This window comes from Salvelinus namaycush, chromosome 17 (genome assembly GCF_016432855.1).
Source record: "Salvelinus namaycush isolate Seneca chromosome 17, SaNama_1.0, whole genome shotgun sequence".
Taxonomy (NCBI): domain Eukaryota; kingdom Metazoa; phylum Chordata; class Actinopteri; order Salmoniformes; family Salmonidae; genus Salvelinus; species Salvelinus namaycush.
In genome coordinates, this window is record NC_052323.1 from 26,600,501 (window position 1) to 26,627,485 (window position 26,985).

At 48.5% G+C, this 26,985-nt stretch overlaps 1 protein-coding gene across 1 annotated transcript; it reads right to left on the reverse strand.

Annotated features, from left to right (window-relative positions):
- Positions 1 to 3,011: 3,011 nt before the first annotated feature.
- LOC120062163 (vegetative cell wall protein gp1-like) lies at positions 3,012 to 26,985 on the reverse strand (the record flags this gene model as incomplete). The annotated part of the gene is made up of 3 exons (XM_039011970.1): positions 26,944 to 26,985; positions 5,098 to 6,717; positions 3,012 to 3,074 (listed from the first exon to the last, which is right to left on the reverse strand). Coding segments are annotated over exons 1-3 (1,725 nt in total), but the record flags the coding sequence as incomplete, so codon positions are not given.

The window sequence follows — 26,985 nt, forward strand, 5'->3', positions numbered from 1 at the left end:
TGTAGGTGATGTTGCTATAGGTGATGTTGCTATAGGTGCTGTTGCTGTAGGTGATGTTGTATACGTGATGTTGTATAGGTGCTGTTGCTGTAGGTGTTGTTGCTGTTGGTGATGTTGCTGTTGGTGTTGTTGTATAGATGTTGTTGCTGTAGGTGTTGTTGCTGTAGGTGTTGTTGCTGTAGGTGTTGTTGCTGTAGGTGATGTTGCTGTTGGTGATGTTGCTATAGGTGATGTTGCTGTAGGTGTTGTTGCTATAGGTGTTGTTGCTATAGGTGTTGTTGCTGTAGGTGTTGTTGCTGTAGGTGATGTTGCTATAGGTGTTGTTGCTATAGGTGTTGTTGCTATAGGTGTTGTTGCTATAGGTGTTGTTGCTATAGGTGTTGTTGCTGTAGGTGTTATTGCTGTAGGTGATGTTGCTATAGGTGTTGTTGCTGTAGGTGTTGTTGCTATAGGTGTTGTTGCTATAGGTGTTGTTGCTATAGGTGTTGTTGCTGTAGGTGTTGTTGCTGTAGGTGATGTTGCTATAGGTGTTGTTGCTATAGGTGTTGTTGCTATAGGTGTTGTTGCTGTAGGTGTTGTTGCTGTAGGTGATGTTGCTGTAGGTGTTGTTGTATAGGTGTTGTTGTATAGGTGTTGTTGTATAGGTGTTGTTGTATAGGTGTTGTTGCTATAGGTGTTGTTGCTGTAGGTGATGTTGCTGTAGGTGTTGTTGCTGTAGGTGTTGTTGTATAGGTGTTGCTGTATAGGTGTTGTTGCTGTAGGTGATGTTGCTATAGGTGATGTTGCTATAGGTGTTGTTGTATAGGTGTTGTTGCTGTAGGTGCTGTAGGTGCTGTTGCTATAGGTGCTGTTGCTGTAGGTGATGTTGTATAGGTGATGTTGCTGTAGGTGATGTTGCTGTAGGTGTTGTTGCTGTAGGTGTTTTTGTATAGGTGATGTTGCTATAGGTGTTGTTGCTGTAGGTGATGTTGCTGTAGGTGTTGTTGCTATAGGTGATGTTGCTGTAGGTGATGTTGCTGTAGGTGTTGTTGCTGTAGGTGTTTTGTATAGGTGATGTTGCTATAGGTGTTGTTGCTATAGGTGTTGTTGCTGTAGGTGTTGTTGCTGTAGGTGATGTTGCTGTAGGTGTTGTTGTATAGGTGTTGTTGTATAGGTGTTGTTGTATAGGTGTTGTTGTATAGGTGTTGTTGCTATAGGTGTTGTTGCTGTAGGTGATGTTGCTGTAGGTGTTGTTGTATAGGTGATGTTGTATAGGTGATGTTGCTATAGGTGTTGTTGTATAGGTGTTGTTGTATAGGTGATGTTGCTATAGGTGTTGTTGTATAGGTGTTGTTGCTGTAGGTGTTGTTGCTGTAGGTGTTTTTGTATAGGTGATGTTGCTATAGGTGTTGTTGCTATAGGTGTTGTTGCTGTAGGTGTTGTTGCTGTAGGTGTTGTTGCTGTAGGTGTTGTTGCTGTAGGTGTTGTTGCTGTAGGTGTTTTTGTATAGGTGATGTTGCTATAGGTGTTGTTGCTATAGGTGTTGTTGCTGTAGGTGTTGTTGCTGTAGGTGATGTTGCTGTAGGTGTTGTTGTATAGGTGTTGTTGCTGTAGGTGATGTTGCTATAGGTGTTGTTGCTGTAGGTGATGTTGCTATAGGTGATGTTGCTATAGGTGTTGTGTATAGGTGTTGTTGCTATAGGTGTTGTTGCTGTAGGTGCTGTTGCTGTAGGTGCTGTTGCTATAGGTGCTGTTGCTGTAGGTGATGTTGTATACGTGATGTTGTATAGGTGCTGTTGCTGTAGGTGTTGTTGCTGTTGGTGATGTTGCTGTTGGTGTTGTTGTATAGATGTTGTTGCTGTAGATGTTGTTGCTGTAGGTGATGTTGCTGTTGGTGATGTTGCTATAGGTGATGTTGTATAGATGTTGTTGCTGTAGATGTTGTTGCTGTAGGTGATGTTGCTGTTGGTGTTGTTGCTGTAGGTGTTGTTGTATAGGTGTTGTTGCTGTAGGTGTTGTTGCTGTAGGTGATGTTGCTGTAGGTGTTGTTGCTGTTGCTGTAGGTGTTGTTGCTATAGGTGTTGTGTATAGGTGTTGTTGCTATAGGTGTTGTTGCTATAGGTGTTGTGTATAGGTGTTGTTGCTATAGGTGTTGTTGCTATAGGTGTTGTTGCTGTAGGTGATGTTGCTGTAGGTGTTGTTGCTGTAGGTACTGTTGCTGTTTTTTTGTGTGTTTTTTTCTCACTTTTATTTAACCAGGTAAGCTAGTTGAGAACAAGTCATTTACAACTGCGACCTGGCCGAGATAAAGCAAAGCAGTGCGACAGAAACAACAACACAGAGTTACACATGGAATAAACAAGCGTACAGTCAATAACACAATAGAAAAAAAAGAAAGTCTATACACTGTGTGTGCAAATGGCATGAGGAGGTATGGCAATAAATAGGCCATAGTAGCAAAGTAATTACAATTTAGCAGATTAACACTGGAGTGATAGATGAGCAGATGATGATGTGCAAGTAGAGATACTGGGGTGCAAAGGAGCAGGATAAATAAATAAGAACAATTGGGGATGAGGTAGGTAGATTGGGTGGGCTATTTACAGATGGACTATGTACAGCTAGCTGCAGCGATCGGTTAGCTGCTCAGATGGCTGATGTTTAAAGTTAGTGAGGGAAATGTAAGTCTCCAGCTTCAGTGATTTTTGCAATTCGTTCCAGTCATTGGCAGCAGAGAACTGGAAGGAAAGGCTGCCAAAGGAGGTGTTGGCTTTGGTGATGACCAGTGAGATATACCTGCTGGAGCGCGTGCTACGGGTGGGTGTTGTTATCGTGACCAATGAGCTGTAAGTGTTGTTACTACAGGTGTTAGTATAGCAGCTGAAACCAGATAGATTGACCCTGGGGAACTAACATATATTATACACCTGCCCAGGAGGTAGTAACAGTGGAGAGGAGAAGGGAGGAGATGAAAGGTGAAGGGAGGAGAGGAGAAGAGAAGAGAAGGGAGGAGAGGAGAGGAGATGAGAAGGGAGAAGAGACTGTAAAAGGGGAGAAGAGAAGATAGAAGGATAGGAGGAGGAAGAGGAGGAGAAGGAGAGAGCAGGAGGAGAAGGAGAGAGCAGGAGAGAGGAGAGAGGAAAGAAGGTTAGGAGGAGGAGGAGGAGAAGGAGAGAGCAGAGAAGAGGAGGAGAGAGGAGAGAGGATAGAAGGATAGGAGGAAGAGGAGGAGAGAGCAGGAGAGAGGAGAGAAGAGGAGAGAGAATATGAGGAGGAGGAGGAGGAGGCGGAGAGGAGAGTGCAGGAGACCAGAGGAGGTGAGGAGAGTAGGAGAGGAAAGGAGAGGAGGGTAGGGGAGGGGAGGAGAGAGCAGGAGAGGAGAGAGGAGAGGAGAGGAGAGGAGAGGAGAAGAGAGGAGAGAGCAGGAAAGGAGAGGGCCATCCTACCCTTCCTCTCTCCCTCCATGTTCACCACTACTCCCAGTCTACCATTCCATCTCTCCCAGGCTACAGTGTCTCTGTCTGGGTTACATAACATGGTATTGAGCCCTACCCTGTGGAGCCTGTTGCCTGAGGTGCCTGCCCGTTCCAGCTGACTGACAGCATGTGAAAGTTACAGTAGTAGAGAACATATCAACTCCATCACAAGACATTCTGTCTAGAATGACCTTCAGAAATACACCAAAATAGCTTTGAGAAAAACATGCCTTTCATTTTTTTGTACATTTAAACCCAACAATAGGTCTAGAGATATCACAGCAATTTCTTTCCTGGAATTCCACATGAACGTGTCATAGTTCAGCAGAGGGACGGGAAATGATACACAGCCCAAATGAACGATGGAGAGGTGTAGGCTTCACAACACAGGCTTGGCGCTATGAAAGCCAGCCAGCTGCAACATCTGTTGCCATGCAGGGGGCAGGGAGGCAGTCAGCAAGGCAAGCAGTAAGTAGGCAGGCAGTAAGAAAGCAGGGAGGCAGGCAGGGAACAGGCTATAAGCTGGCAGGCAGTAACCAGGCAGACAGGCAGGCAGTCGGAAAAACAGGGTGGCAGGCACGGACCAGGCATTAAGCAATCAGGCAGAGCAGTAAGCTGGCAGGCAGCAGTAGGCAGCATCATCAGTGGCTGTCTGTCTTCTGAGGGGAATACTGCTGCTAAACATAATACCCTCCTAATGAGCATCCTCTATCCTCTACCTAAACAATGTCCTGCTGATGGTGTGTGTGTGTGTGTACATGTGCATCACTTGTCCCTCTCAGCCCCAAATAGACCCCAGTATCTTCCACTCTGCCTTGTAATTAGACCCTGCCTGCCATGCATGTCAAGTGTGGCCCAGCGAGGCTGCTTGTTCTGTCTTACTCAATGTGAACAAGCTTTGCAGTACAGACAGACAGACTGGCAGGGAGTTCAGCCCTCTATGTGAACAGCAGCTGGTTCTACAGTACAGACAGACAGACAGGCAGGGAGTTCAGCCCTCTATGAGAACAGCAGCTGGTTCTACAGTACAGACAGACCGACTGGCAGGGGGTTCAGCAGCTGGTTCTACAGTACAGACAGACAGACAGACCGACTGGCAGGGAGTTCAGCCCTCTATGTGAACAGCAGCTGGTTCTACAGTACAGACAGACAGACAGACAGACTGGCAGGGAGTTCAGCCCTCTATGTGAACAGCAGCTGGTTCTACAGTACAGACAGACAGACAGACAGACCGACTGGCAGGGAGTTCAGCCCTCTATGTGAACAGCAGCTGGTTCTACAGTACAGACAGACAGACAGACTGGCAGGGGGTTCAGCAGCTGGTTCTACAGTACAGACAGACAGACAGACTGGCAGGGAGTTCAGCCCTCTATGCTTGTGCTTCTACAACCAGGTATTAAAAGATGCACTACGCACACACACACACACACACACACACACACACACACACAGTGGCAGTGGAGCTCTGTGGGAGAATGTTAATGAAATTGTTTCTTTTCCATTAAATGGCTGGCTGGCTGGCTGGATGGCTGGCTGGCTGGATGGTGGGCTGGATGACTGGCTGGCTGGATGGATGGTGGGCTGGATGGTGGGCTGGCTGGATGGATGGTCGGCTGGATGGTGGGCTGGCTGGATGGTGGACTGGCTGGATGGTGGGCTGGATGGTGGACTGGCTGGATGGTGGGCTGGATAGATGGATGGTGGGCTGGATGGATGGATGGTGGGCTGGCTGGATGGTGGGCTGGCTGGATGGTGGGCTGGCTGGATGGTGGGCTGGATGGTGGGCTGGATGGTGGGCTGGCTGGATGGTGGGCTGGCTGGATGGTGGGCTGGCTGGCTGGTGGGCTGGCTGGATGGTGGGCTGGATGGCTGGCTGGCTGGATGGATGGTGGGCTGGATGGTGGGCTGGATGGATGGTGGGCTGGATGGTGGGCTGGATGGTGGGCTGGCTGGATGGTGGGCTGGCTGGCTGGTGGGCTGGCTGGATGGTGGGCTGGATGGCTGGCTGACTGGATGGTGGGCTGGATGATGGGCTGGATGGTGGGCTGGCTGGATGGTGGGCTGGCTGGATGGTGGGCTGGATGGCTGGCTGACTGGATGGTGGGCTGGATGGTGGGCTGGCTGGATGGTGGGCTGGCTGGATGGTGGGCTGGCTGGCTGGATGGTGGGCTGGCTGGTGGGCTGGCTGGATGGTAGGCTGGCTGGATGGTGGGCTGGCTGTATGGTGAGCTGGATGGTGGGCTGGCTGGATGGTGGGCTGGCTGGATGGTGGGCTGGATGGCTGGATGATGGGCTGGCTGGATGGTGGGCTGGCTGGATGGTGGGCTGGCTGGATGGTGAGCTGGATGGTGGGCTGGCTGGATGGTGGGCTGGATGGTGGGCTGGCTGAATGGTGAGCTGGATGGTGGGCTGGCTGGATGGTGGGCTGGATGGCTGGATGGTGGGCTGGCTGGATGGTGGGCTGGCTGGCTGGATGCTGGGCTGGCTGGATGGTGAGCTGGATGGTGGACTGGCTGGATGGTGGGCTGGATGGTGGGCTGGCTGAATGGTGAGCTGGATGGTGGGCTGGCTGGATGATGAGCTGGATGGTGGGCTGGCTGGATGGTGGGCTGGCTGGATGGTGAGCTGGATGGTGGGCTGGCTGGATGGTGGGCTGGCTGGATGGCTGGATGATGAGCTGGATGGTGGGCTGGCTGGATGGTGGGCTGGATGGTGAGCTGGCTGGATGGTGAGCTGACTGGATGGTGAGCTGACTGGATGGTGGGCTGACTGGATGGTGGGCTGGATGGTGGGCTGGATGGTGAGCTGGCTGGATGGTGGGCTGGCTGGATGGTGAGCTGACTGGATGGTGGGCTGACTGGATGGTGGGCTGGGTGGTGAGCTGACTGGATGGTGGGCTGGCTGGCTGGCTGGATGGTGGGCTGGATGGTGAGCTGGATGGTGAGCTGGATGGTGAGCTGGCTGGATGGTGAGCTGGCTGGATGGTGAGCTGGATGGTGGGCTGACTGGATGGTGTGCTGGCTGGCTGGCTGGATGGTGGGCTGGATGGTGAGCTGGATGGTGAGCTGGATGGTGAGCTGGATGGTGAGCTGGATGGTGGGCAGGATGGTGAGCTGGCTGGATGGTGAGCTGACTGGATGGTGGGCTGGATGGCTGGCTGGATGGTGAGCTGGATGGTGGGCAGGATGGTGAGCTGGCTGGATGGTGAGCTGACTGGATGGTGGGCTGGATGGCTGGCTGGATGGTGAGCTGGATGGCTGGGCTATAGGCTAATCCTAGTGTTTAAGATGACAAGAGATTCATCTTCAGATGCTCTAGAAGCTGTGCAGCACACACACACACACACACACACACACACACACACACACACACACACACACACACACACACACACACACACACACACACACACACACACACACACACACACACACACACACACACACACACACACACACACACACAAAGGGCCAAGTGAAGCAAAAGGGCTATTGTAACATTCAGTCCTTGGGTAATATTCTCACAACCTATTGTCTGAAAAGTTGTCTGAGAAGAACGACCTATCACTGAATACATTGACTTCAGTGACAGATGAATAGCCTATCACTGAATACCTTGACATCAGTGACAGATTAATAGCCTATCACTGAATACCTTGACATCAGTGACAGATTAATAGCCTATCACTGAATACCTTGACATTAGTGACAGATGAATAGCCTATCACTGAATACCTTGACATTAGTGACAGATGAATAGCCTATCACTGAATACCTTGACATTAGTGACAGATGAATAGCCTATCACTGAATACCTTGACATTAGTGACAGATGAATAGCCTATCACTGAATACCTTGACATTCGTGACAGATGAATAGCCTATCACTGAATACCTTGACATTAGTGACAGATGAATAACCTATCACTGAATACCTTTACATTAGTGACAGATGAATAGCCTATCACTGAATACCTTGACATTAGTGACAGATGAATAGCCTATCACTGAATACCTTGACATTAGTGACAGATTAATAGCCTATCACTGAATACCTTGACATTAGTGACAGATGAATAGCCTATCACTGAATACCTTGACATTCGTGACAGATGAATAGCCTATCACTGAATACCTTGACATTCGTGACAGATGAATAACCTATCACTGAATACCTTGACATTCGTGACAGATGAATAACCTATCACTGAATACAATATGTTTGGAACATCAAATCGCAATAAAATCACAGTATAGAATCACAATACATATCGTGTCGGCACCTAAGTATTGTGGTTAATATCGTATTGTGAGGTCACTGGCAATTCCCAGCCCTAATTGACATGTGAAGTCAGGACGAGGACCAATGACTCAGTTACTTCATAAACACTTTATCCTTCGTATCAAAGTCAAATAAAGGTTACCTGAAGCTACCCTGTTGCTATTGGAGTTCCAAGAGCATTTTGAAGCAGCTCTCATACTGAGACGAGAATACATGAATCAACGTACAAGAACGTCAGTCATGTGGAGGAAAACATATATAATCTCAGAGCACAAGATAAGAACTCAAAAGGAATTTGTAATAACTGTTACTATGGTGTTATGAAACACAATTTTTTTACACAAAGATCAATTTTTTACACAAAAATCCCTGTAACTCATTACATACAGGATCAGCTACATTGTCAAGTTATCTATAAATCCCTGTAACTCATTACATACAGGATCAGCTACATTGTCAAGTTATCTATAAATCCCTGTAACTCATTACATACAGGATCAGCTACATTGTCAAGTTATCTATAAATCCCTGTAACTCATTACATACAGGATCAGCTACATTGTCAAGTTAACTATCTTCACCCATTTAACTGTTTTTCTAATGTTTCTAATCAGCACAGTTCCAAGATAACACCACCCAGCCAGGATAACAACACCCAGCCAGGATAATACCACCCAGCCAGGATAACACCACCCAGCCAGGATAACAACACCCAGCCAGGATAATACCACCCAGCCAGGATAACACCACCCAGCCAGGATAACAGCGCCCAGCCAGGATACCAACACCAGCCAGGATAACACCACCCAGCCAGGATAACACCACCCAGCCAGAATAACAGCGCCCAGCCAGGATACCAACACCAGCCAGGATAACACCACCCAGCCAGGATAACACCACCCAGCCAGGATAACACCACCCAGCCAGGATAACACCACCCAGCCAGGATACCAACACCCAGCCAGGATAACAACACCCAGCCAGGATAACACCACCCAGCCAGGATAACACCACCCAGCCAGGATACCAACACCCAGCCAGGATAACAACACCCAGCCAGGATAACAACACCCAGCCAGGATACCAACACCCAGCCAGGATAACAACACCCAGCCAGGGTAACAACACCCAGCCAGGATACCAACACCCAGCCAGGATAACAACACCCAGCCAGGATAACACCACCCAGCCAGGATAACACCACCCAGCCAGGATACCAACACCCAGCCAGGATAACAACACCCAGCCAGGATAACACCACCCAGCCAGGATAACACCACCCAGCCAGGATAACACCACCCAGCCAGGATACCAACACCCAGCCAGGATAACAACACCCAGCCAGGATAACACCACCCAGCCAGGATACCAACACCCAGCCAGGATAACAACACCCAGCCAGGATAACAACACCCAGCCAGGATAACAACACCCAGCCAGGATACCAACACCCAGCCAGGATAACAACACCCAGCCAGGATAACAACACCCAGCCAGGATAACAACACCCAGCCAGGATAACAACACCCAGCCAGGATACCAACACCCAGCCAGGATAACAACACCCAGCCAGGATAACAACACCCAGCCAGGATACCAACACCCAGCCAGGATACCAACACCCAGCCAGGATAACAACACCCAGCCAGGATACCAACACCCAGCCAGGATACCAACACCCAGCCAGGATAACAACACCCAGCCAGGATAACAACACCCAGCCAGGATAATAACACCCAGCCAGGATAACAACACCCAGCCAGGATAACAACACCCAGCCAGGATACCAACACCCAGCCAGGATACCAACACCCAGCCAGGATACCAACACCCAGCCAGGGTAACAACACCCAGCCAGGATACCAACACCCAGCCAGGGTAACAACACCCAGCCAGGATACCAACACCCAGCCAGGATACCAACACCCAGCCAGGATACCAACACCCAGCCAGGATACCAACACCCAGCCAGGGTAACAACACCCAGCCAGGATACCAACACCCAGCCAGGATACCAACACCCAGCCAGGATACCAACACCCAGCCAGGATAACAACACCCAGCCAGGATACCAACACCCAGCCAGGATACCAACACCCAGCCAGGATACCAACACCCAGCCAGGGTAACAACACCCAGCCAGGATACCAACACCCAGCCAGGATAACAACACCCAGCCAGGATACCAACACCCAGCCAGGATACCAACACCCAGCCAGGATACCAACACCCAGCCAGGATACCAACACCCAGCCAGGATACCAACACCCAGCCAGGATAACAACACCCAGCCAGGATACCAACACCCAGCCAGGATAACACCACCCAGCCAGGATACCAACACCCAGCCAGGATACCAACACCCAGCCAGGATAACACCACCCAGCCAGGATACCAACACCCAGCCAGGATACCAACACCCAGCCAGGATACCAACACCCAGCCAGGATACCAACACCCAGCCAGGATACCAACACCCAGCCAGGATAACAACACCCAGCCAGGATACCAACACCCATCCAGGATAACACCACCCAGCCAGGATACCAACACCCAGCCAGGATACCAACACCCAGCCAGGATAACACCACCCAGCCAGGATACCAACACCCAGCCAGGATACCAACACCCAGCCAGGATACCAACACCCAGCCAGGATACCAACACCCAGCCAGGATAACAACACCCAGCCAGGATAACAACACCCAGCCAGGATACCAACACCCAGCCAGGATACCAACACCCAGCCAGGATAACAACACCCAGCCAGGATAACAACACCCAGCCAGGATAACAACACCCAGCCAGGATACCAACACCCAGCCAGGATACCAACACCCAGCCAGGATAACAACACCCAGCCAGGATAACAACACCCAGCCAGGATAACAACACCCAGCCAGGATAACAACACCCAGCCAGGATAACAACACCCAGCCAGTCATATTTATAACATGACTTTGGTTTCCCAAATAAACAATGTTGAGTCGCTGAAAGAAAGATCAACTTTAGAACAATGCTGGGCTGGATATCTTTCCCAGGATGTTTGATATGAGGGCTTGTTTTTGTTAGTATGTCTGTAGATAGCTTTCCTTTCCTGTCCAAAGGAATTCAACTGACTGAGCTACACGAGCACTAAGCAGCAACACTGCTGTTTAAGTGTAGAGAGGAGGAACTGCTACACAGAAGGAGTAGAATAGAGCTGGTACACAGTCCATCTGTGTGTGTGTGTGTGTGTGTGTGTGTGTGTGTGTGTGTGTGTGTGTGTGTGTGTGTGTGTGTGTGTGTGTGTGTGTGTGTGTGTGTGTGTGTGTGTGTGTGTGTGTGTGTGTGTGTGTGTGTGTGTGTGTACCATCAGTATTCCTCATGAATCTCCTCTAACTCGTCGTATTATCAGCCCATTCATGTCTACCATCAGGTGTAGAGGTGAAGACTGAGGGAAGGGCAGATTGGAAAGAGATGAACTACACATACAGTGGTACGAGTCCTTCATACATATTCATGTTTTAATAATGAATTCAAGCAGAAGAGGTTTCAATTGCTGTGTTGGCACTTTGTAACAAGCGTAACCTTAACGTTCTCCTGGCATAACCTTTCTTACTGAGATGCTGTCTGATACCAAATTGTATTCTATTCCCTACATAGTCAACAATAGTGCACTAAGGGCCCATATATTATAGGAAATAGGATTCTGTAAGGGACACGCCGTTGTAGAATACAAAAAAGGCCTCAGTGAGTTCAGAAAGTATTCACACTCCTTTACTCTTTCCACATTTTGACGTTGTTAAAGCTTGAATTTTAAATCGTTTTTTTTAAAAATTTTTTACAAATTATTTTAAAAATGAAAAGATTGAAATGTCTTGTGTCATGAAGTATTATTTCAACTCCTTTTGTTATGGCAAGTCTAAATAAGTTCAGGAGTAAACATTTACTCAGTAAGAACACATAGTAAATTGCATGGACTCACTCTGTGTAAAATACTGATGTTTAACGTGGTTATTGAACGACTACCTCACGTCTGTACCCCACACGTAAATGTATCTGTAAATTCACTCAGTCCAGCAGTGAATTTCAAACACAGATTCAACCACAAAGACCAGGGAGGTTTTCCAATGCCTCGCAAAAGAAGGGCACCTATTTGTAGATTGGTAAAAAAATAAAAATAATAATAACTAATGTTTTAAAAAGCATAAATAAAAAAGTTGGTTTAGCTGCCTAAGAATCAGAGAGGTGTGGGGGGGGGGGGCTGCCATAACCGACATCCACATCTTCGGCACCCAGGGACCAGTGGGTTAACTGCCTTTGCTCAGAGGCAGAACGACATATTTTGACCTTGTCAGCGCAGGGATTCGATCCAGCCACCTTCCGGTTACTTTCCCAACACTCCTACCCACCAGGCTACCTACCGGCCGACCTACCAATATGTAGTTAGATTGGTTAAAAAAAAAGTCACATTCATTGTTTGATTTTAAAATGTATAGATACATGGCTGTCTCTGGGAAATTTTGTCATCAAAATTTTAACATTGAAAATCGGCCTAAAATATCCGCCACCAAATCTATGGCAAGATTTGAAAATGGCTGTTAACCAACTTGCCAGAGCTTGAAGAATTTTAAAAAGAATAATGTGCAAATATTGTACAATTCAGGTGTGCAAAGCTCTTAGATAATTACCCAGAAAGACAAGCAACTGTACGGTGATTCAGGGGTGTGAATACTTATGTAAATGAGATACTTATGTATTTAATTTTCAATACATTTGCGAAATTTTTCTAAAAACAGGTTTTCACTTTTTCAAAAATCTATTTAATCCACTTCCTTATAAGGCACTGTAGATGTATAATATCGATATCAGTCATAATATAAAGTAAATCTGTTGAGCATCAAGATCACCACTGTGCTGGAGTTACTTTTCAATTTTTTACACAAAACATAAAATCCGCCATTTTCAGGGAGACATGCATTTAACATGCTGATTAAAAGCTGGTGATGAGTCACAGGGTGGTGGGGGGGGGGGGGGAGAAGAGACGGAGAGAGACAGAAAGAGAGAGAGAGCGAGAGACTGAGATAGTGTGTAATTAATTATTTGACTCTTAACAAGCCCCTTACAATGGCTGGATTTGTACCAGTGCTGCTCAAAATGAGAAGAAGCAATTAGCTGGGATGTTGTTATGACACGGAACCATCCATAAATGAGAGTGATGACCTGTTTTTTCATACCCATATGCTTTTTATGACTAAGGGCACATCCCAAATGGCGCCCTATTCTTTATATAGTGCACTACTGTTAACCAGGGCCCACAGGGCACTACATAGGGACTAGGATGATATTTGGTACGCACACAAAACTGTAGCCCTCCATCAACATAATTAACATCCTATCAGTCAGGAAGAAGACATAAATAATGTGCATGCAGACTGACATTCAGGTATTTAGTACAGTAGCACAACGGAATAGGCTACACATGATCAAACACTGAAGCTTTATAGACTTCTTATGTGACACACTGGTCTCTCCATACCAAGCAAGCCGCCAAGTTACAAAACCATATGTAACTAGTGATTGGGGGGAGGAAAAAAATCGATAGTTACGTATCAGAATATTCTTTTTGACGATATATCTTATCGTATTGTTTTGACAATATCACAATATTATTTTTTTGGCGCTAATTGGCGGTACTTGCACCAAAACTTGCACCAAAACTTTTTTTTTTAACGTCATAGCTTGTTCTCCATCTTCTTCGTAAACAGGCAGCCAATTGAATTTCAGCACTTTTATTTCTATGACTGATCAGAACTCGTCCCTCTCTCTGCTCTCTCTCGTCCCTCTCTCTGCTCTCTCTCGTCCCTCTCTCTGCTCTCACTCGTCCCTCTCTCTGCTCTCACTCGTCCCTCTCTCTGCTCTCACTCGTCCCTCTCTCTGCTCTCACTCGTCCCTCTCTCTGCTCTCACTCGTCCCTCTCTCTGCTCTCACTCGTCCCTCTCTCTGCTCTCTCTCGTCCCTCTCTCTGCTCTCACTCGTCCCTCTCTCTGCTCTCTCTCGTCCCTCTCTCTGCTCTCTCTCGTCCCTCTCTCTGCTCTCACTCGTCCGTCTCCCTGCTCTCTCTCGTCCCTCTCTCTGCTCTCTCGTCCCTCTCTCTGCTCTCACTCGTCCCTCTCTCTGCTCTCACTCGTCCCTCTCTCTGCTCTCACTCGTCCGTCTCTCTGCTCTCACTCGTCCGTCTCTCTGCTCTCACTCGTCCGTCTCTCTGCTCTCACTCGTCCCTCTCTCTGCTCTCACTCGTCCCTCTCTCTGCTCTCACTCGTCCCTCTCTCTGCTCTCACTCGTCCCTCTCTCTGCTCTCACTCGTCCCTCTCTCTGCTCTCACTCGTCCCTCTCTCTGCTCTCTCTCGTCCCTCTCTGCTCTCACTCGTCCCTCTCTCTGCTCTCACTCGTCCCTCTCTCTGCTCTCACTCGTCCCTCTCTCTGTTCTCACTCGTCCCTCTCTCTGCTCTCACTCGTCCCTCTCTCTGCTCTCACTCGTCCATCTCTCTGCTCTCACTCGTCCCTCTCTCTGCTCTCACTCGTCCCTCTCTCTGCTCTCACTCGTCCCTCTCTCTGCTCTCACTCGTCCCTCTCTCTGCTCTCACTCGTCCGTCTCCCTGCTCTCTCTCGTCCCTCTCTCTGCTCTCTCTCGTCCCTCTCTCTGCTCTCACTCGTCCCTCTCTCTGCTCTCACTCGTCCCTCTCTCTGCTCTCACTCGTCCGTCTCTCTGCTCTCACTCGTCCGTCTCTCTGCTCTCACTCGTCCGTCTCTCTGCTCTCACTCGTCCCTCTCTCTGCTCTCACTCGTCCCTCTCTCTGCTCTCACTCGTCCCTCTCTCTGCTCTCACTCGTCCCTCTCTCTGCTCTCACTCGTCCCTCTCTCTGCTCTCACTCGTCCCTCTCTCTGCTCTCTCTCGTCCCTCTCTCTGCTCTCTCTCGTCCCTCTCTCTGCTCTCACTCGTCCTTCTCTCTGCTCTCACTCGTCCCTCTCTCTGCTCTCTCTCGTCCCTCTCTCTGCTCTCACTCGTCCCTCTCTCTGCTCTCACTCGTCCCTCTCTCTGCTCTCACTCGTCCCTCTCTCTGCTCTCTCTCGTCCCTCTCTCTGCTCTCACTCGTCCCTCTCTCTGCTCTCACTCGTCCCTCTCTCTGCTCTCACTCGTCCCTCTCTCTGCTCTCACTCGTCCCTCTCTCTGCTCTCACTAGTCCCTCTCTCTGCTCTCACTCGTCCCTCTCTCTGCTCTCTCTCGTCCGTCTCTCTGCTCTCACTCGTCCCTCTCTCTGCTCTCACTCGTCCCTCTCTCTGCTCTCTCTCGTCCGTCTCTCTGCTCTCACTCGTCCCTCTCTCTGCTCTCACTCGTCCCTCTCTCTGCTCTCTCTCGTCCCTCTCTCTGCTCTCTCTCGTCCCTCTCTCTGCTCTCACTCGTCCCTCTCTCTGCTCTCACTCGTCCCTCTCTCTGCTCTCACTCGTCCCTCTCTCTGCTCTCACTCGTCCATCTCTCTGCTCTCACTCGTCCCTCTCTCTGCTCTCACTCGTCCCTCTCTCTGCTCTCACTCGTCCGTCTCCCTGCTCTCTCTCGTCCCTCTCTCTGCTCTCGCTCGTCCCTCTCTCTGCTCTCACTCGTCCCTCTCTCTGCTCTCACTCGTCCCTCTCTCTGCTCTCACTCGTCCCTCTCTGCTCTCACTCGTCCGTCTCTCTGCTCTCACTCGTCCGTCTCTCTGCTCTCACTCGTCCGTCTCTCTGCTCTCACTCGTCCCTCTCTCTGCTCTCACTCGTCCCTCTCTCTGCTCTCACTCGTCCCTCTCTCTGCTCTCACTCTTCCCTCTCTCTGCTCTCACTCGTCCCTCTCTCTGCTCTCACTCGTCCCTCTCTCTGCTCTCACTCGTCCCTCTCTCTGCTCTCACTCGTCCCTCTCTCTGCTCTCACTCGTCCCTCTCTCTGCTCTCACTCGTCCCTCTCTCTGCTCTCACTCGTCCCTCTCTCTGCTCTCACTCGTCCCTCTCTCTGCTCTCACTCGTCCCTCTCTCTGCTCTCTCTCGTCCCTCTCTCTGCTCTCACTCGTCCCTCTCTCTGCTCTCACTCGTCCCTCTCTCTGCTCTCACTCGTCCCTCTCTGCTCTCACTCGTCCGTCTCTGTGCTCTCTCTCGTCCCTCTCTCTGCTCTCACTCGTCCCTCTCTCTGCTCTCACTCGTCCCCCTCTCTGCTCTCACTCGTCCCTCTCTCTGCTCTCACTCGTCCCTCTCTCTGCTCTCACTCGTCCCTCTCTCTGCTCTCACTCGTCCCTCTCTCTGCTCTCACTCGTCCCTCTCTCTGCTCTCACTCGTCCCTCTCTCTGCTCTCTCTCGTCCCTCTCTCTGCTCTCACTCGTCCCTCTCTCTGCTCTCACTCGTCCCTCTCTCTGCTCTCACTCGTCCCTCTCTCTGCTCTCACTCGTCCCTCTCTCTGCTCTCACTCGTCCCTCTCTCTGCTCTCACTCGTCCCTCTCTCTGCTCTCACTCGTCTCACTCGTCCCTCTCTCTGCTCTCACTCGTCCCTCTCTCTGCTCTCACTCGTCCCTCTCTCTGCTCTCACTCGTCCCTCTCTCTGCTCTCACTCGTCCCTCTCTCTGCTCTCACTCGTCCCTCTCTCTGCTCTCACTCGTCCCTCTCTCTGCTCTCACTCGTCCCTCTCTCTGCTCTCACTCGTCCCTCGCTCTGCTCTCACTCGTCCCTCTCTCTGCTCTCACTCGTCCCTCTCTCTGCTCTCTCTCGTCCCTCTCTCTGCTCTCTCTCGTCCCTCTCTCTGCTCTCACTCGTCCCTCTCTCTGCTCTCTCTCGTCCCTCTCTCTGCTCTCACTCGTCCCTCTCTCTGCTCTCACTCGTCCCTCTCTCTGCTCTCACTCGTCCCTCTCTCTGCTCTCACTCGTCCCTCTCTCTCTCGTCCCTCTCTCTGCTCTCTCTCGTCCCTCTCTCTGCTCTCACTCGTCCCTCTCTCTGCTCTCACTCGTCCCTCTCTCTGCTCTCACTCGTCCCTCTCTCTGCTCTCTCTCGTCCCTCTCTCTGCTCTCTCTCGTCCCTCTCTCTGCTCTCTCTCATCCCTCTCTCTGCTCTCACTCGTCCCTCTCTCTGCTCTCACTCGTCCCTCTCTCTGCTCTCACTCGTCCCACTCTCTGCTCTCTCTCGTCCCTCTCTCTGCTCTCACTCGTCCCTCTCTCTGCTCTCACTCGTCCCTCTCTCTGCTCTCACTCGTCCCTCTCTCTGCTCTCACTCGTCCCTCTCTCTGCTCTCTCTCGTCCCTCTCTCTGCTCTCTCTCGTCCCTCTCTCTGCTCTCACTCGTCCCTCTCTCTGCTCTCTCTCGTCCCTCTCTCTGCTCTCACTCGTCCCTCTCTCTGCTCTCACTCGTCCCTCTCTCTGCTCTCACTCGTCCCTCTCTCTGCTGTCACTCGTCCCTCTCTCTCTCGTCCCTCTCTCTGCTCTCTCTCGTCCCTCTCTCTGCTCTCACTCGTCCCTCTCTCTGCTCTCAATAGTCCCTCTCTCTGCTCTCACTCGTCCCTCTCTCTGCTCTCTCTCGTCCCTCTCTCTGCTCTCTCTCGTCCCTCTCTCTGCTCTCACTCGTCCCTCTCTCTGCTCTCTCTCGTCCCTCTCTCTGCTCTCTCTCGTCCCTCTCTCTGCTCTCACTCGTCCCTCTCTCTGCTCTCACTCGTCCCTCTCTCTGCTCTCACTCGTCCCTCTCTCTGCTTTCACTCGTCCCTCTCTCTGCTCTCTCTCGTCCCTCTCTCTGCTCTCTCTCGTCCCTCTCTCTGCTCTCTCTCGTCCCTCTCTCTGCTCTCTCTCGTCCCTCTCTCTGCTCTCTCTCGTCCCTCTCTCTGCTCTCACTCGTCCCTCTCTCTGCTCTCACTCGTCCCTCTCTCTGCTCTCACTCGTCCCTCTCTCTGCTCTCACTAGTCCGTCTCTCTGCTCTCACTCGTCCGTCTCTCTGCTCTCACTCGTCCGTCTCTCTGCTCTCACTCGTCCCTCTCTCTGCTCTCACTCGTCCCTCTCTCTGCTCTCACTCGTCCCTCTCTCTGCTCTCACTCGTCCCTCTCTCTGCTCTCACTCGTCCCTCTCTCTGCTCTCACTCGTCCCTCTCTCTGCTCTCTCTCGTCCCTCTCTCTGCTCTCTCTCGTCCCTCTCTCTGCTCTCTCTCGTCCCTCTCTCTGCTCTCACTCGTCCCTCTCTCTGCTCTCACTCGTCCCTCTCTCTGCTCTCACTCGTCCCTCTCTCTGCTCTCACTCGTCCCTCTCTCTGCTCTCACTCGTCCCTCTCTCTGCTCTCTCTGGTCCATCTCTCTGCTCTCACTCGTCCCTCTCTCTGCTCTCACTCGTCCCTCTCTCTGCTCTCACTCGTCCCTCTCTCTGCTCTCACTCGTCCCTCTCTCTGCTCTCACTCGTCCCTCTCTCTGCTCTCACTCGTCCGTCTCTCTGCTCTCACTCGTCCCTCTCTCTGCTCTCACTCGTCCCTCTCTCTGCTCTCACTCGTCCCTCTCTCTGCTCTCACTCGTCCCTCTCTCTGCTCTCACTCGTCCCTCTCTCTGCTCTCACTCGTCCCTCTCTCTGCTCTCTCTCGTCCCTCTCTCTGCTCTCTCTCGTCCCTCTCTCTGCTCTCTCTCGTCCCTCTCTCTGCTCTCACTCGTCCCTCTCTCTGCTCTCACTCGTCCCTCTCTCTGCTCTCACTCGTCCCTCTCTCTGCTCTCACTCGTCCCTCTCTCTGCTCTCACTCGTCCCTCTCTCTGCTCTCACTCGTCCCTCTCTCTGCTCTCACTCGTCCCTCTCTCTGCTCTCACACGTCCCTCTCTCTGCTCTCACTCGTCCCTCTCTCTGCTCTCACTCGTCCCTCTCTCTGCTCTCTCTCGTCCCTCTCTCTGCTCTCACTCGTCCGTCTCTCTGCTCTCACTCGTCCCTCTCTCTGCTCTCACTCGTCCCTCTCTCTGCTCTCTCTCGTCCCTCTCTCTGCTCTCTCTCGTCCCTCTCTCTGCTCTCTCTCGTCCCTCTCTCTGCTCTCACTCGTCCCTCTCTCTGCTCTCACTCGTCCCTCTCTCTGCTCTCACTCGTCCCTCTCTTTGCTCTCACTCGTCCCTCTCTCTGCTCTCACTCGTCCCTCTCTCTGCTCTCTCTCGTCCCTCTCTCTGCTCTCTCTCGTCCCTCTCGTCCCTCTCTCTGCTCTCTCTCGTCCCTCTCTCTGCTCTCTCTCGTCCCTCTCTCTGCTCTCACTCGTCCGTCTCTCTGCTCTCACTCGTCCCTCTCTCTGCTCTCACTCGTCCCTCTCTCTGCTCTCTCTCTTACGTCTCTCTGCTCTCTCTCGTCCGTCTCTCTGCTCTCACTCGTCCCTCTCTCTGCTCTCACTCGTCCCTCTCTCTGCTCTCTCTCGTCCCTCTCTCTGCTCTCACTCGTCCCTCTCTCTGCTCTCTCTCGTCCCTCTCTCTGCTCTCACTCGTCCCTCTCTCTGCTCTCACTCGTCCCTCTCTCTGCTCTCACTCGTCCCTCTCTCTGCTCTCTCTCGTCCGTCTCTCTGCTCTCACTTGTCCCTCTGCAACAGACATATGGTGAGCAAAAATATGTTTGGAACATCGAATCGCAATAAAATCACAATATCGAATCACACTACATTTAAAATCGTGAGAATCCCAATACATACTGTATCGTATCGGCACCTAAGCATTGTGATATCGTATCGTGACGTCAAGGGTAATACCCAGCCAACTCCCCAGTTGGAAATGTCTCCACTCACGCTATAGAATCACTACCCAGGACATGAGTCATTCATAGCTGTGTGTGATGTGACATTTTATGCCACACAAAGATCCCTCCAGACTATATTGCTGGGTTAAAACAACCCTGTGTCTTGGGTTGTGACATAAACCTAGCCCATTGGGTTGGGGAGATTAACCCAGCACTAATTTATGTAATCTTTGGGTAATTTTCAGTATCATCATAATTTAAATTTTGCTTGTATATGTGTGCCTTCTCTACCATCCCACCCCTCCCTTTCCTACACACACAATCAAGATACAAAACTTGAGACATTTGTGGCGTTATCTTGTGACAAAACGTTTTAGAGAGGCCTTTTATTGTCCCCAGCACAAGGTGCACCTGTCTAATGATCATGCCGTTTAATCAGCTTCTTGATATGCTACACTGTCAAGTGGATGGATTATCTTGGCAAAGGAGAAATGCTCACTAACAGGGATGTAAACAAATTTGTGCACAACATTTGAGATAAATAATATTTTTGTGTGTATGGAACATTTCTGGGAGCTTTTATTTCAGCCCATGAAACATGGGACCAACACTTTACATGTTGTGTTTATATTTTAGTTCAGTGTAGTTGGATCCCTAGTATTCACAGTCGATGAAGCAACAGCTATACTCTGTTGCCACAAAAAAAAGGGGCCTAGCCCAAACCATGAAAAACAGCCCCAGACCATTATTCCTCTTCCACCAAACTTTACAGTTGGCACTTTGCATTCGGCAGGTAGCGTTCTCCTGGCAAAACCAGATTCGTCTGTCGGACTGCCAGATGGTGAAGCGTGATGTATCACTCCAGAAAACGCATTTCCACTGCTCCAGAGTCCAATGGCGGCTTTACACCACCCCAGCCCAACGCTTGGCATTGCGCATGGTGATCTTAGGCTTGTGTGCAGCTGCTCGGCCATGGAAACTAATTTCATGGAGCTCCCGACTAACAGTTCTTGTGCTGACAGTGCTGACATTGCTCCCAGAGGCAGTTTGAAACTCGGTAGTAAGTGTTGCAACTGAGGACAGACGATTTTTTACACTCTACGCGCTTCAGCACTCGGCGGTCCCGTTCTGTAAGCTTGTGTGGCCTACCACTTCGCGGCTGAACCGTTGTTGCTCCAAGACGTTTCCATTTCACAATAACAGCACTTACAGTTGACCGGGGCAGCTCTAGCAGGGCATACATTTTATGAACTGACTTCTTGGAAAGGTGGCATCTATGACGGTGCCACGTTCAAAGTCACTGAGCTCTTCAGTAAGGCCATTCTACTGCCAATGTTTGTCTATGGAGATTGCATGGCTGTGTGCTCGATTTTATACACCTGTCAGCAATGGGTATGGCTGAAATAGCCGAATACACTAATTTGAAGGGGTGTCCACATACACTCTATATACAAAAGTATATCAGTTAATGTCTGATATTATATAACATACGATGTCAGATGTAAACTGTAGCTAGATAGAGACTTGACACGTCATTCTGAATGATGATGATCACAAATTGTGATCCCACAGTGCCAACATATTGTAATGCAGACTAATGAAACAGATATATTTCCTGACATGGTGGGAACACAGGGACAGATCAATGGTAATTCCCTGGAAAATGTCAATCTCATCTCTCTGGTAAATCCCTCTCTCTGCCGGTGGTCTGTCAATACGGCTGGGGACAGTCCTTGTCATTTGTCCTTTACATCAATCAACACCCAATCCCTGTTTGATGCCTACATCTTCCATTCATTTACACAGTGGTGTAAAGTGCTTAAGTAAAAATACTTTAAAGTACTACTGAAGTCGTTTTTTCAGGTATCTGTACTTTACTATTGATATTTTTACTTTTAACGAAAATGACTTGTTACATTTTGAAAGGCTAGCAGGACAGGAAAATGGTCAAATGCATGCACTTATCAAGAGAACATCCCTGGTCATCCTTATTGCCTCTGATCTGGCGTACTCACTAAACAGAGAACATCCCTGGTCATCCTTATTGCCTCTGATCTGGCGTACTCACTAAACAGAGAACATCCCTGGTCATCCTTATTGCCTCTGATCTGGCGGACTCACTTAACACAAATTCTTCATTTGTAAATGATGTCTGAGTGATAAATCATGCTCCTAGCTATCTGTAGATAAAAAAAAACAAGAAAATAGTGGCCATCTGGTTTGCTTAATATAAGGAATTTGAAATGATTTATACATTTACTTTTGATACTTAAGTATATTTAAAACTAAATACTTTTAGACTTTTACTTAAGTAGTAGTAGTCCTCAAGTAGTCCTTTTCTATTAAGGTATCTTTACTTTTACTCAAGTATGACAATTGGGTAGTTTTTCCACCACTACATTTATGTTAGAGTTTTTCTTCTCTCTGCACACATCAACAACTGCCTCACACAAAGCATCGTTATGTATCGCTCCACATAAGCCACGGCCCATTGCAGAGCAAGGGAAACAACTACTTCAAGGTCTCAGAGCGAGTGACGTCACCGATTAAAACGCTATTAGCACGCCCCCCTGCTAACCACGTTTCCAGCCAACCATTTCATGTGAATGAATTACTTGATGCCTGAAAAAAAGTCACCACCGAGCTGAAAACAAGAAATGTCGGTACAATTTCATAAATGCCTACAGGCAAATTTGTTCGTTCGTCATGGTGGGATCTGTTAGTGTCGTTAAAATGAATTATGCGAGAAATGGTGGTGGAAACTCCTTTATGCACAAATATTGATATAATAACCATCCTATCGAAGTAAACTTGGAGCCACGCGATGATATGTTGTGTGGTCCTCCAATTACGACTCGAGAAATCATGCAGTTTATTAGGCTACAGATTAAATAAATGATGATGAACTTCACAGGGTGGTGAGAGCTTGATGCTCCCTTCCAATAAATATCTAGGGTCTTATTCTGGTAACATGATCATCATTACTTGGCTGCAGTTTGAGAAATACAAAAAAATATCGCTCTTATCCATAATAATCTCAAAATGTAGATAGCCTATTGTATGTGCGAGCTGTTGGCTAGAGCAACTCACTGCCTTCCTGAAGACAAAACAATGTGTACGAAATGCTTCAGTCTGGTTTTAGACCCCATCATAGCACTGAGACTGCACTTGTGAAGGTGGTAAATGACCTTTTAATGGCGTCATGTTCTGTTATAATCTCCACCCGGCACAGCCAGAAGAGGACTGGCCACCCCTCATAGCCTGGTTCCTCTCTAGGTTTCTTCCTAGGTTTTGGCCTTTCTAGGGAGTTTTTCCTAGCCACCGTGCTTCTACACCTGCATTGCTTGCTGTTTGGGGTTTTAGGCCGGGTTTCTGTACAGCACATTCTTTCAATTTCCGCCTGAAGACCCAAATCTAACTGCCTCTAGCTCAGGCCCAGAAGCAAGGATATGCATATTCTTGGTACCATTTGAAAGAAAACACTCTGAAGTTTGTGTAAATGTGAATTGAATGTAGGAGAATATATCACAATAGATCTGGTTTAGATGCCGTTTCAAACAACGGCATTAGCATGAGAAGAACTTACCAGTCCAAAACAATGTCCTCTCCGTTCAAAAAATAGGCTTCCATTTGAGTCATGGTCGCTAACTGAATCGTCTTCCAAAAGCATATGTTTCACTTTCACGATCAATTTCCTCTATAATTTTGTCTACATTCGTATATCTAGTCTTAGATTTAGCTTTCCCTGACTTATTCGCCATGATGTTCGATATATAAACACCTGAAGATGCGCGTTACCGAAATAGTGCAGTGTGTAAAAAACTTAGCTCCTTCCAGTATGAATCTTCAGTGGCGAAAAACCGTCTTTACGTCAGAGTTTACTACATGGGTTGGTCTTCCAACACAGAACGATTGCCGTTTACCTCTGCTCATTGGCTATCTACCAAGCTAGATTTCAAGACGATCAGTGGTCATTGGGTTAAAATACAGTCAATCAACGAAACAGCGGTCATATAATTGGTGCACAATGAGGTCGTTACTTGTTGTCTTCCAATCGGTTTCTTTGGGTCAATACGTCCCACGAAATGACCCATCAAGTTTGTTTGTGTTACAATGAAACAGTTGATTACAATGAAACAGTTGATTGCAATGAAACCAAACATGACTGGATAAAGTCACGTTTAGTCTGTGTATTTACGTCGAATGTTTCATCGAAAATTGAATGACACGAAATTCAAAGAGATAAGCGTTCACAAAATGTTTCGTGTTAGGCTATAAAAATGGATTTAACCGAACAAAAGACCATTCATTGTGTAACAATGAGCCTTGGGATTGCAAACAGAGCAAGATCTTCAAAGGTAAACGATTTATTTCATTGCAATCTGTGATTTTGTTACGCCTGTGCTGGTTGAAATAGTATTTTGGTATGGGGCTCTGTGCTCAGATAATCGCATCGTATTCTTTCGCAGTAAATCCTTTTTTAAATCTGACAACGCAGTTGGATTAGCATCGTATTCTTCTGCAGTAAATCCTTTTTTAAATCTGACAACACAGTTGGATTAGCAAGATTCTAGGCTTTTGAAGCATGTGAGACACTTGTATTTTCAGGACTGTTTAATATGACTTTATGTGGCAATCACCGTATGCAATCACCGTAACACTGTCACCACCGACAAATCCACTATAATTGAGAATTTCAATAAGCATTTTTCTACGGCTGGCCATGCTTTCCACCTGGCTACCCCTACCCCGGTCAACAGCACTGCCCTCCCCTCTGCTACTCGCCCAAGCCTTCCCCATTTCTCTTTCTCCCAAATACAGTCAGCTGATGTTCTGAAAGAGCTGCAAAATCTGGACCCTTACAAATCAGCCGGGCTAGATAATCTGGACCCTTTCTTTCTAAAACTATCTTCTGAAATTGTTGCCACCCCTATTACTAGCCTTTTCAACCTCTCTTTCGTGTCGTCTGAGATTCCCAAAGATTGGAAAGCAGCTGCGGTTATCCCCCTCTTCAAAGGGGGGGACACTCTTGACCCTAACAGCTACAGACCTATATCTATCCTACCCTGCCTTTCTAAGGTCTTCGAAAGCCAAGTCAACAAACAGATTACCGACCATTTCGAATCCCACCATACCTTCTCCGCTATGCAATCTGGTTTCAGAGCTGGTCATGGGTGCACCTCAGCCACGCTCAAGGTCATAAACGATATCTTAACCGCCATCGATAGGAAACAATACTGTGCAGCCGTATTCATTGACCTGGCCAAGGCTTTTGACTCTGTCAATCACCACATCCTCATCGGCAGACTCGACAGCCTTGGTTTCTCTAATGATTGCCTCGCCTGGTTCACCAACTACTTCTCTGATCGAGTTCAGTGTGTCAAATCGGAGGGTCTGTTGTCCGGGCCTCTGGCAGTCTCTATGGGGGTGCCACAGGGTTCAATTCTTGGACCAACTCTCTTCTCTGTATACATCAATGATGTCGCTCTTGCTGCTGGTGATTCTCTGATCCACCTCTACGCAGACGACACTATTCTGTATACTTCTGGCCCTTCTTTTGACACTGTGTTAACAACCCTCCAGGCAAGCTTCAATGCCATACAACTCTCCTTCCGTGGCCTCCAATTGCTCTTAAATACAAGTAAAACTAAATGCATGCTCTTCAACCGATTGCTGCCTGCACCTGCCCGCCTGTCCAACGTCACTACTCTGGACGGCTCTGACTTAGAATATGTGGACAACTACAAATACCTAGGTGTCTGGTTAGACTGTAAACTCTCCTTCCAGACTCACATCAAACATCTCCAATCCAAAGTTAAATCTAGAATTGGCTTCCTATTCCGCAACAAAGCATCCTTCACTCATGCTGCCAAACATACCCTTGTAAAACTGACCATCCTACCAATCCTCGACTTCGGTGATGTCATTTACAAAATAGCCTCCAAAACCCTACTCAATAAATTGGATGCAGTCTATCACAGTGCCATCCGTTTTGTCACCAAAGCCCCATATACTACCCACCACTGCGACCTGTACACTCTCGTTGGCTGGCCCTCGCTTCATACTCGTCGCCAAACCCACTGGCTCCAGGTCATCTACAAGACCCTGCTAGGTAAAGTCCCCCCTTATCTCAGCTCGCTGGTCACCATAGCAGCACCTACCTGTAGCACGCGCTCCAGCAGGTATATCTCTCTGGTCACCCCCAAAACCAATTCTTCCTTTGGCCGCCTCTCCTTCCAGTTCTCTGCTGCCAATGACTGGAACGAACTACAAAAATCTCTGAAACTGGAAACACTTATCTCCCTCACTAGCTTTAAGCACCAGCTGTCAGAGCAGCTCATAGATTACTGCACCTGTACATAGCCCATCTATAATTTAGCCCAAACAACTACCTCTTTACCTACTGTATTTATTTATTTATTTTGCTCCTTTGCACCCCATTATTTCTATCTCTACTTTACACTTTCTTCCACTGCAAACCAACCATTCCAGTGTTTTTTTTAACTTGCTATATTGTATTTACTTCGCCACCTTGGCCTTTTTTATATTTTTATTTATTTATATATATATTTTGTTTGCCTTCACCTCCCTTATCTCACCTCACTTGCTCACATTGTATATAGACTTATTTTTCACTGTATTATTGACTGTATGTTTGTTTTACTCCATGTGTAACTATGTGTTGTTGTATGTGTCGAACTGCTTTGCTTTATCTTGGCCAGGTCGCAATTGTAAATGAGAACGTGTTCTCAATTTGCCTACCTGGTTAAATAAAGGTGAAATAAAATAAAAATAAATGTTGTCGAATTTAAACCCGGTACCGGTATCCGTAGCGCAGAGAAGTTAACTTGTATTTATTCATTCGATACATGGGAATTTAACGTCAAAAGTAACTTATGTGCACTACGTCATCACGCACAGCCTTTTAACCGCAAAAAAAGTATGTTTGCTGGAAACATTTCCGGTGGGAAAAGGTGCATATTGTTTTATGCAGATTTTTTTTTATTCGCATGAAAATCTGTCGCAAATTGGATGGAAACCTTCCTAATGTCTTGGGAGTGTGCATATTTTGGAATGCTGTTCCTTTCATTCAAGGTTTTTTCAAAATTCCATCATCTAATTTCCCCATCAATCTCGTTATGCCTACCCACAGCCTACAAGTCAATGTCGCTGGTGTGTCGCTTGGTGTGTCCACAGTCCTATGTATTCACGTGGACCTCCACTCGTGTGTAAAAAAAAAGTTGACGTTTACAGAACACTCACTGCGTGTAAGGCTTTTATGTTCTCCTTTACCTTCAGTCTGTAGTTGAGTAAAGAGGGTGGCTACCTAATCAACTGAATGTCTTCTGCATTTAACCCCCAACCCCTCTGAATCAGAGAGATGATGGGTGGCTGCCTTAAATCGACATACAAGTCTTCGGTGCCCAGAGAGCAGTTGTTGTTGGGGGATAACTGACTTGCTCAAGCTATTTACAACCTATTTATGTTACGTGGTCTGAGCCCCCTATTGGCAGGACGCCTCTGAGCCCCAT